We start from the raw sequence: 11,549 nt of genomic DNA, 5'->3' as shown, positions 1-11,549 counted from the left end.
AGGGTTCTCTGGGAAGCCCCACTGCAGAGTGTCCCCTGGGGTATGTCCTTGCCCTGGGTGGCTGGCGAGCCCAAGCTCCGACCTGGCTCCCTCCTTTCTCCTGCTATGGCTGGCCAGCCACCCCATGCCCACACATGAAGCCAGTGAGTGTGGAAAGGGAGGAGAAACTCTTGGACCAGCTGCTCTCCAAGACAAAAATGTTAGTTTGAGGAATAAACAATTTGTCTGTTCCGCTCTTAATTGGCCCCCAGGAAGTGGGAGTATAAACAATGGGGAGAGGTAGAGAGGAAATCCAGAATAAATAGCAGCTGCTGACAGAGAAATAAGAAGGGAGAATTTAATTTTTGAGGTTAGCTTTTCTCCAGGGACCATATGTCTTACACCCCAAGACTTGAAGGAAACTGTTGCCCAGCAGAGACAGGCAGTGCTGAACCTGAGAAAGTGGGCACCATCTCTGTAGACCATCAGCTAGGGGGAATAATTTTCAGTAATGTTCCACTTCAGTCCTTAAGCTAATTAACACTGCTAGTCATGGCCTTGCAGTGACCATACAAAGTCAATCACAGAAACACAGACATACCCAGACCCTTATATGGTTAGGGACATGTGAATGCTCATACTCAAGGAGCAAAGGGGTTTTAGCCGGGTGGCCTGTTCTTCTTTTTACCTTGCCTGAGGCCATCTCTTTACCCTGTCCTGTGCAGGGGGAAATAAACACAAACCAATGAAGACTTGTCCCATTCCTTTCTCCCTCCCCTGCCTCCCTCCCTCTCTCTGTCCCTCCCTCCCTTTCTTCTTCTTTCTCTCTCTCTCTCTCTCTCTCTCTCTCTCGCTCGCTTGCTTGCCTTTTAGAAGACTCCAGCATCTGTGGACAGACCTGGACAATTTTGGGGGAGGGACTATGAGAAGCTATCCAGGTTCTGGCAGTGTACACAAGAGGAAACAAGGGGGGAAGCCCAGGGCCTGCCTCCAGAGCTGACCTGAATGTCATCTGTGATGCCTCCTACGCTCTGCCCACTTCTCCCCTTTAACAGCATCTCCAAATCATTCTGGTTCAACCTCCAAACATCTCCCAGGGGTACTTTCTCCATTCCCACTACCTTTTCCCCAGTTCCAGTCACTTTCATCTCTCACCTCCTCCTGGTCTCCTCACTTTTAGTCCATTCCCCAACTGAGCAGCCAGACCTATCTCTCTCTGAGAAAAATCTGTCATCTTCTTGCTTAAAGTTCTTTTGTGGCTTTGCATTGCTTTTTTTTTTTTTTTTAAAGATTTTATTTATTTATTTGACAGAGAGAGATCACAAGTAGGCAGAGAGGCAGGTAGAGAGAGAGAGAGAGAGAGAGAGAGGAGGAAGCAGGCTCCCTGCTGAGCAGAGAGCCCGATGCGGGACTCGATCCCAGGACCCTGAGATCATGACCCGAGCCGAAGGCAGCAGATTAACCCACTGAGCCACCCAGGCGCCCCCCCATTGCTCTTAGGATACAGGTTTTCCACTAGTTGAAGTCAGAACTTTTGTAAGTCAGAATGGAGTAAAACCATGAGTACCCCATCTTTCAGAAACTTTGCGTCATGCCACCTTGCTTTTATGAAAGACCTACATTAGTACCTGTCTTTACTAACCAAAAGAAATCTCTGGACTCTCTGCTCAGCAGGGAGCCTGCTTCCCTTCCCCTCTCTCTGCCACCCTTTCTGCCTACTTGTGATCTCTGTCTGTCAAATAAATAAATAAATAAATAAAATCTTTAAAAAAAAAAAAGAAATCTGGAGAGGATTTTTGCTTTTAGGAAGAAAGCCATTACCATACTCACATAGGTCTCTCTACCTGAATTTTTTGGCTTGTCTCTCCAGTTTCAGCAAATGGCATAAACCCTCTTGCCCTCTTGCTTTGCTGCCTACAGCCAGAGCTTTGTTACGTGTTGTTCCCTTAGCCTCCCACTGGTGGGGCTGCTGAGGCAGGGCCAGTGCAGGAAATCTTGACACCAGGGAGGGGTGCGTAAGCGCCTTCTCTTCAAATTCCTCACCAGTGTAGTGTTGACATAAATCAAGACCTGCCAAGGACGCAGTGATAGAAACAGGCTTCTCCTGGGACCAAGCTTACTTTTGTGGCAGAGCTGACCCAAGGCCACTGCTCTCTAGTGTATCACAAGAATATGCAGGGAAGAAAACTGTCAGAGTGACAGGCCCCCTCACACACTTAGAGTGCGGGAGTCGGGGGGCAGAGCCAGCGGCTTCCTCAGTCTCCAGCACTGCCCAGATGATGTTCATCCTCGTTCAGGGCTCCTTGCTGCCCCTCCTTTCTGGCTGTCACTCTGGTTCAGCTGCCACGAGGATGGATAGAGCCAATTTCCCAAGATGCAACAGTCTCTGTGACCAGAAGACAGCCTGGCCGCCAGGGACATGCATCGTCCAATCACAAAGCTGAGGCTACCCTTCTGGAAGTGGCCAACAGGTAGCTTATTTTCCTTCTTCAAAAGGCAGCCACTGTCCACCTTGCTGGGAGAAGTGCAGTAAGCACCAGTGCGTCTCTGTTTCCTGTTCCACCCGGCCTCCTTTCTAATCCCCACCTTTGTCTTCCACATCCTTGCCAGCCTTCCTGTCCATCTTGGGTCTCCTGCAGCCAGACTCTGCCTGATCTCAGGCAGTATAGAGGATCCAGTACGCAGGGTCCCCAGAGCAAATCACAGTAGTGTTCTGCAGGCTTGAAGTGTCTGACGGGGCTGCTTCCCAAGACCAGATATTTCTGTCATTTAAGTGTAAAGCTCACAGGGCTTGGGACTCTGGCCCTGAGGTTGGTTTGCCTGCTGTCCCATGTTCTTGAGGTAGTGCCATCAGCTGGGGGAGGCTGGAGAGGCGGGGGCTACAGGAGTTCCACTGAGAAAGGTCCTACAGGGAAGTCCCTGGGATTCATATGACACCTTCTGAACTGTGTCATTTGGTCGCCTAGAGAGGGGGGCATATCATGGAGAACTCAGACAGATCCAAACCCTCTTTGGTAACGTAATTTCTTTAAAAACGGAAACGTGGATGAGCCTCTCCTATTGCTTGGGTTCACGCTTGCTGGAATCTTTCCCCCCTCCTCCTCCTCCTTGCGGGAGTCCGTATCCTCTTCACCGCTGTCTGCAGGGGCTGGCCCTGATGAAGCTGGCCAGTGAACTCAGTGAGGCTATGACCACCCTATTCCGACTCCACGCCTGAGCACAGCAAAGGCTGAACCAACATTCCTTGAAGACCGAGTGGACTCGGAACTCAGTCAACACCTGCCTTTCCTTCTTTCATAGAGCAAGGGCATGTGACAACAGTGACAATGTTGTCAGACCAGCCAAAGCTACTGTGTGTTCCAGGCTGTGCTACCAGTTCCATGTGCTGTAGTCCATTCCATCTTTTTTTTTTTTTTGAAGATTTTATTTATTTTGACAGACAGAGATCACAGGTAGGCAGAGAGGCAGGCAGAGGGAGAGAGGGGGAAGCGGGCTCCCGGCTGAGCAGAGAGCCTGATTTGGGGCTCAGATCAAGGACCCTGAGATTATCACCTGAGCCGATGGCAGAGGCTCAACCCACTGAGCCACCCAGGTGCCCCTAGTCCAATCCATTTTAACAATAGTCCACAAAGTAGGTTTTTTGGGTTGTTGTTGTTGTTTGTTTTCAAAGATTTTTATTTATTTGACAGAGAGACCGCGAGAGAGGGAACACAAGCAGGGGGAGTGGGAGAGGACGAAGGAGGCTTCCTGCTGAGCAGGGAGCCCAGTGCAGGGCTCAATCCCAGGACCTGGGGTCATGACCTGAGCCAAAGGCAGATGCTTAACTACTGAGCCACCCAGGCACCTCCACAAGGCAGGTTTTTAACCAGCCTCATTTTCTAGGTGAGAAAATTGAGGTTCAGCTCAATGAAGCTGGCTGATGGATCTGGGATCTGGAACCAGAATTCCCTTACTCTTAGATTTTTTTCGGTTTTGAGCCCTCTGATTCAGTTCTCCATCTCGGACCACTCTGGGTCCAAGGCAGTTGCCCCAACTAATGGATGCCCTTTCTTGACCTCTGTGCCCCTCTGTCTGGAGACCTCCTTGAATCCACATCCAGAACACTGGGTAGGGGAATTCATATTTTGGGGGGCAACTTGTGAGGATAATGGGACTGAGTTTGTGGTGGAGGAATGTACTTAGCTTCCTGATGTCCAGGGCTCTCTGGGACCTCAGGCCAGAGCTACTCGGGAGTTTTTTTGTTTTGTTTTGTTTTTTAATCTCTTTGGGCATCCTCTCTGTGGGTACTCCAGGCCCTGAGGGGGAGAACTTTGGAGAATGACTACCAGCCATTTGGTAAGGTCTGTCCGGTCTGCTTCTGCACATGCCACTCATCTACTGTTCCCTACTACCAGGCTCACCAAAGTTGGACTGGACTGGCCTTGTCTTCAGTGCGGCTTCATGGGACATAAGACAGCCATCTAGGGAAGCCAGCAGTGGCAGAGAAAGTAGGCTCCTGGCCCGAGGATGGAACATGCCTTGAACATGGCTGAAGGGGAGGAAAGGTAGGGGGGCTAGCAGCTGCACGTGCTCTCATGGCCAAGTCCAACTGAGGTTCCATGGACTTAACTTCCAGCTGCTGCCTCTCTCACCAGGAGAGGGTTCAAGTCCTTCCCATCATCTGTTTGTCTAGATATTCCCTACTGATCATGCCCTGGAGCTGGCCCTGTGCTGGGGAATGCCATGAAGGGGCTGGACAAGTTTCCAGTTACCCACCACATCTTCTAACAGAGGCATCTGGGAGAATGGGCTGTGTGCACACCAGGTGCTGGGAACTAGCTCTGACCAAATATTTATGATGTGGCATATGTGATTTTTTTCAGTTAGCCTCAAGTTCAGACTTGCGGTCCCTTTGCTCGACCTAGCCTGCTTATCTCTGAGGACTATCAGATTGGCAACAACAGGCTGTACACGGCACACCCTGCCTCAGAGCCCCCCTGTGCACCCTGAGTCCTCACTGATTCCAAATATGACTGAATGCACCTGAGAGGCTTTTATTTTTTTAATTTTTAAATTTATTTTACTTTTTAAAAAAGATTTTGACACACAGCGATAGTGCGAGACAGAGCACAAGCAGGGGGGAGTGGCAGGCAGGCAGAGGGAGAAGCAGGCGCCCCGCTTAGCAGGGAGTTTGATGTGGGGCTCGATCCAAGGGCCCTGGAATCGTGACCTGAGCGGAAGGCACATGCTTAAGCGACTAAGCCACCAAGGTGCCCCACCTGAGAGGACTTTAAAAAAAAATTTCCTAGGGCGCCTGGGTGGCTCAGTTGGTTAAGCGACTGTCTTCAGCTCAGGTCATGGTCCCAGAGTCCTGGGATGGAGTTCCGCATCAGGTTCCCGGCTCCATGGGGAGTCTGCTTCTCCCTCTGACCTTCTCCCCTCTCATGCGCTCTCTCACTGTCTCTCTCTCAAATAAATAAAATATTTTTTAAAAATTTCCTTTAACTTATTAGGGTAATTTCAAACAAAAAAGTAAAAGAGTATATTGAACCCTTTTGTACCAGTTGTGCAACTTTTTTTTTTAGATTTTATTTATTTGTTTGACAGAGAGATCACAAGTAGGCAGAGAGGCAGGCAGAGAGAGAGAAGGGGAAGCGGGCTCCCAGCTGAGCAGAGAGCCTGATGCGGGGTTTGATCCGAGGACCCTGGGATCATGACCTGAGCCGAAGGCAGAGGCTTTACCCCACTGAGCCACCCAGCTGCCCCAGCCCATCTTGTTTCATTTATACCTTGCTCATTTATACCTCCTACAGAATATATTTTTTTTCAGAATATTTTTTTAATTTTTTAAAAAATTTTATTTATTTGATAGACAGAGATCACAAGTAGGCAGAAGGCAGGCAGAGAGAGAAGGGGAAGCAGGCTCTCTGCTGAGCAGAGAGCCTGATGTGGGGCTCGATCCCAGGACCCCGAGATCATGACCTGAGCCGAAGACAGAGGCTTAAACCACTGAGCCACCCAGGCGCCCCCTACAGAATATTTTAAGGCAAATCAAACACTTATTCCATCCATATCTAAGTTTGCATCTCTAAAAGATCATGGCTCTTTAAAAGACAACAAACATACCATTATGGCACCTAAAAGAGTCACAATACTTCCTTAATATCATAAATTATCTATCATGTTCAAATTTCCCCGATCGCCTTATTTTTAAATAGCTGTTTTAATTACAATGTAGATAAGGCCACCCACATTGCATTTGGTGGTTACGTCTCTTAATCCATTGGTTCCTCTTCCTTCTCCCTTGCAATTTATTTGTTGAAAAAATCAGGTCCTTTGTCCTTTAGAGTTTTGTGTCTTGGAATTTGCTGACTGCATCCAGGGTGTCATTTCACAGGTCCCTCTGTCAGTTGTATTTCCTATAAAATCAGAGTTATGGGAAAATTTTAAAACCACAGGTTTCCACATCCCACCCTAAAAATGTATTCAGTAGGACTGGTGTATGTACTGGGGATCTCTAGTTTTCCTGAGAGCCCAGGTTAAGTCTGTTTGCCTCGTGTTTGGGAATTGCCAACCTACCCAACTCCTCCAGGATCGCAGATCTTCCTCGGTCACACCAAGTATCAGAAAGTAGCCTGAGGGTCTAATCTCCAGCAGTGGGTAGTGGGAGTGTCTGCAGGAAGAGGCATTTGCTGTCTTTTGGGGGTTAATGGAGATTTACAGTGGGAACTCCCCAGGGCCTGTGCCTCTTTCCTCTAATGTAGGTTAGGGAAACTTCTTATCAGGACCTTTCCCGGCCTTGAGGGTCTGGAAGAGGAACAACACTCTTGTTGGTATGGCCCTCGAGGGTGAGTGTGCTGTTCGCAAGGTGAGAGGCTTCACCTGGGCCTGAGGGCTACAAGCTGCTGACGGTGCCCACTTTGGGTCTGGGATGCTAAGGCAGGTAGACCTGGCACACAGGCCTGTACACACCCTGTCTTATTCCTTCTCTGCTGATCTTCCCCCACCCCCACTCCCTAGGACCAACAGTCCCCTTAACTGCTGAGAGAGACATTCCGCTGGTAACAGCCAGCTCCCCACTGCCATGGCACACAGTAGTCGGAATGATATTTTTAGCATCTATATCTGAGGATTTCACTACCCTGCTCAACTTCTTCCCGTGACTTCCCATCACACTTAAGATCCACATTCCTCACCGTGGCTGATGAGGCCTGCTGTGGGCTGGCCCATGCCTGCTTCTCCAACCACATCTTTTATTCTGGTCTTTTCCCTCTGGCCACACTGGCCTTTCAGTTGGTCCTAGAACAGGTCAGCCTCACTTCTGCCTCAGGATCTTTGCACTTGTCATTTCCTCCTCCTTCACATCTTCACTGAGCTGTCCCCTCCTCAAAGAAGCCTCCCCTGACTACCTTGTAGAAGAACCTAGCATGCCCCTCATCACTCTACCCTTTTATCCCATTTTACTTTTATTGCACTTACATTTGAAATTATATCCTTTGTGTCTTCCTTTAGTTTGTGGATGCCTTGAGGAGAGGGGCTTCTGTCATCTTTTTCACTAATACAGCCCGAGCAACTAGTAGGTGCTCAATAAATATTTATGGAGTAAATGGATAGATGGGTGGATTGACAAAGTCTCCTCAGACCTGCCTCTTATCTTCTCACACACACACCCTCACACGCGCGCGCGCGCACACACGCATGCACGCACATGTGCACATGGAGAGGGAAGTTCTCATCAGGCTCTTCATTTCTTAAAGAACCCGTCCGGGTCCTGCCCTATCTGCACAGGTGTAGAGAGCCGCACCATTAGAAGCTGCACTTGGGTCCTTTTTGGAAGCAGGAGGTCTGACTACAGGTTCCGCATGTGGGAATGTACTTCAAGGGAAGAGAGGGGTTTGGGGCCTGGCCTTGGACAAGCTGGATTTCAAGTCAAATATGTTAGACAAAATCGTTTTATTGAACAGTCAGAAATCCCCCTGGGGCCAGAAAGGGCTGGGAATGAAGGAGCACATAAACCTCAGTGGTGGTGACACCCAACTCTCTCCATTTTCTTCCTGCGCTGGGGAGTGGGTCTTCCTGGGTCTCTTTATTCAGCTTCCTGGAACTGCAGACAGGGGGCTCCCTGGGTAGACACAGATTGCTTTTTTCAGTTTCAAAAAGCCCGGCTCCTCTTGGTTTGTGTTGATGGCTGCTGGCAATGACTCAGGACAGGAGTCCATCTGATAGATGGGCCCCTGCTGATACGAGTCTGAACCCTCTCTCTGCTCTGGGATCCTTGTTGGCTCAAAAAATACAGACTTTTCTTTCTTCTTCCCAAGAAGGGACTCTGGAGTATTGAGCAGAGAAACAGAAGGTTTTCTTCCAGGCCAGTTTCAGCCCTGGGATGTTCAGAGCAGCCTCTCATTTCAAGCCTCAGTTCCTAAGGCTCCTTTTCTATAGCCAGTTAGTACGGAAGGAGGTTTCTGGCCGATGAAAGCTCAGACAGAATGGATCAGGTTCTAATCTCCAGTGATGGGCAGTGGGGTTCACTGCAGGAAGAGGCATTAGCTGTTTTGGGTGGTTAAACATTTTCCCTCTCTGGAGAGTGGCTCAGCCAGCAAGCTTCTGCGGGGTCATCCTCCGGCCACCATGCTGCAATCGCCGAATTTTGGGGCTGGAGCAACCTAGGTCTTTATCCGACTCCGTCAGAGCTCGACGTCTCTTGGGAGCCCGGCTGGGAATTGGTTTCTCTGCTTCCACCTTTGCTGGGGTGGCCACAGGAGCATCCCCATAGGTCCGGTAGCCACCAACCAGGCAGTATGTCTCCCCATGCCAGCCCACTTGGGTTTCTCCACAACCTCGGTAGAGGACATGGTAGTGACCAGGTGTAGGAGGAGAAGTGGGAGCCACAGCTGCTGGAAGAAAAATCAGATCTCATCAGCCATTTCTGCTACACAGCGTGACCTGCCAGGACCTCCCCTCTCATGTCTCTCCCAGTTTCTGGCTAAAGCCCTTTAATCTGCTCTGTATCCAAAACACAGCCTTGGCCTATCACCTCTGTGAGTTCCCTAGAGAAGGAATATGGCTGCAGAAGTGATTCTTTGGAGCTTAGGGCAGCAGCAGGAGACCAGGAAATCTGTTCCCCGTTCTCAGAGGAAACCGTAGAACCTGAAAACAGTTGTCACCAGGATCCTTTCCATCCCTCCCTTCCAAAGCAGAAAAAGCATTTCTTAAGGTCTGTCACTTCTGAGGCTTTAATGGAAAAACCTTTCAGGTATTGGAAAAGTAATATAAATGGGCTAAAACCCCACCCACCTTGGCAACTCCTCTTGGGCTCCATTTCGTTGCCTTTTCCAACCACACTGACCTCTAGCCCTCTGATACTTTTACCTAGATTAGGAAAAGGCCAAATGTGTAGGCCGAGTGACCAGGAGCTTCAGAACCAGATTTTAGATAGGAAGTCTAGGCTCACGTCAACCTAACCTCCTAGGACACTATTTCGTCAGCTCTCTTGTATCACTCATCTCTCTCCTTGACTCTTCTTTTCTTCCCACCGATATGACACCACCTTTCCCCAGTACTCAGCCACTCAGTCTGGGGTGTATCTCAGGGAACCCTTGTGCACGTCTATGCAACAGCACAGCGAAGCTGCCTGGCTTTGAAGCGGAGATTCACAAGGAGGCCTCAATGGTTCTTCCTCAACCTGCCCCATTTATCACTTGCGGACAAAAATTCACTTGACTTTTGCTAAGAGGCCAGTTGGAAAGGGTCAGAATGGAAGAAGCTTATAGCCTAAAAGGAAAGGCTGCATTTGTAAACATTAGAAGCTTTCTGAATAGTTGCCCAAGGGATGACGTTTCACTTCTCGGCAGTGAGCAGGAACACTGTAAGTCTCTCAGGGGGCCCCAGGCCACTTGTATTACTTACAGCTGGTTAAGTTCTGAGGTGTGGTGGGCAAGCCCAAAAGGAACATGTGGCAGCCAGATGGAGTTGTGTGTATACCAGGGACTCTTGTGCCTGGCCTAAGCCTACCTGCTGTGCTGCCCTCCCAGGGGACAGAGGACAAGTTAGAATGAATATAGAAGATCCGGTCAGACATTCTCAGGCAACCAAACAGATTGGTATCCGGTAGAGAACTGGTAGGAAAGTTTCCCCAAGAGCACCACGTTTGCGTAGTTACCCTGCCACGGAAACTGTGAGAAGGCCTGTGAGGTCATCACTACCCAGTGAGGTCACATAAGGAATCTGTGACTTGAGGGACAGGTTTCAGGCTCTCAGGGTTTTGTGGAGGAGAGCAGGGTGGAGGCAGAGAAGCACCTTGCTGGGGCCCTCACACTTCTCTCCTCAGCCAGTCCTAGTGAAGTAAACACTCCCCGTGGAGCATACCTGTGAGCTGGCCTAGTCCTGGGGACCGAAAAGGGCAAGGGAAACCCACATTCTGCGACTGGCTTGAGTGGCAAGGTTAACCTAAGAGAAAGCTAGTTTGTACGGCACTGACCCTAAGTATTCAACAGCTGGAGAGGCAGAGATTTGTGTAGAAGGCTCTTTGGCAGTGGGTCTGAAGGATAAGTTAGATGTGGACCCATGGAGCGGAGATGAAGACGTTCCAGCTGGGAAAATAAAAGCAAAGACAAGCTCTTCTTGAACTTGTCCTGCTCCAATGTAAATTCATAGAACACTTACATTTTTACAACTGAGGACTCGATAAACCAAGAGGTTAAGGGGGCCTTTGCAAGGTTGCATAAGTAGTGGAGAAGTGCTCTGCTCTATGATAGGGCTTCAAGTCGGACTCTGAATTTGTACCTGATACGAATGTCACATTTCACAGTGACACTGGGAGAGAGGTTAAAGGTGCTCCAAGGCAAAATGAGGGTCCTGAATGGTTTCACAAAGTGGGAATGATGGGCCCACTTTAGTATAAAATTCAAAACAAATTCATGGCAAAAAGACAATACAAAATGACAATTATTACATTCATCTCTCCCCACAAAAAGCAAATACTGTAATAAAAATCCTACCACTGACAGAAGCAAGTGTGGGCTCAGAAGAAGTGTGGGTGAAAAACATGGTCAAACTGAAGAGACGTTACAAAAGCTGATTGGGTCCTACTCAGAGGTGGAGGAAATAGACAGCTCTGCCTTTAGCCTGATCAGGCCCACAGGAAAGAACCATATTTGGGGCAGCCTTGGATATAGTGCAGCCAAGAACCTCCTAGCAATGAGAGATGAACTTACTTAGGAGGGGACCCCCCTCTTGCTGACCTTGAATATGCAAAGATGGGATGCTTGTTTCCCAGGGCAGTTGCAAAGGGGATGTGTCCTGGAGGTAGAAAATGACAGGACTACTATTTGAGAGGTTGGGCAACCCTGGTTGAGAACCACATCATCTTCTTTCTATTCCAGGGTTGCCTGAATTAATGTGGTATGTGTTAGAGGACATAGGAAGTCAGGCCTGATTAGAGTGGACTGCCCTTGGGGAGAGCTAGGAGGAAAAGTGTGTGAAGGGGAGAACCGTGGAGGAGGTTGTTTCTGGTAGGTGGGCCAGCAGAAGACCACTTAGATTCTCCCAAGGCTCCAGAAAGATTTGTCTGAAAACATCATTCTGACCTGGAA

The 11,549-nt window shown here is 49.2% G+C and overlaps 1 protein-coding gene across 1 annotated transcript; it reads right to left on the bottom strand.

Moving 5' to 3' along the window:
• Positions 1-8,513: 8,513 nt before the first annotated feature.
• DPEP2NB (DPEP2 neighbor) lies at positions 8,514-10,036 on the bottom strand. The gene is made up of 2 exons (XM_044260390.1): positions 9,970-10,036; positions 8,514-8,852 (listed from the first exon to the last, which is right to left on the bottom strand). Exons 1-2 carry the CDS (start codon positions 10,034-10,036, stop codon positions 8,548-8,550), a joined length of 372 nt encoding a protein of 123 aa, XP_044116325.1. The 3' UTR covers positions 8,514-8,547.
• Positions 10,037-11,549: the final 1,513 nt, after the last annotated feature.

This window comes from Neovison vison, chromosome 7 (assembly GCF_020171115.1).
Source record: "Neovison vison isolate M4711 chromosome 7, ASM_NN_V1, whole genome shotgun sequence".
NCBI lineage: Eukaryota > Metazoa > Chordata > Mammalia > Carnivora > Mustelidae > Neogale > Neogale vison.
The sequence above is the reverse complement of the archived record's forward strand: the minus strand, read 5'-3'. Positions and strand labels throughout refer to the sequence as shown.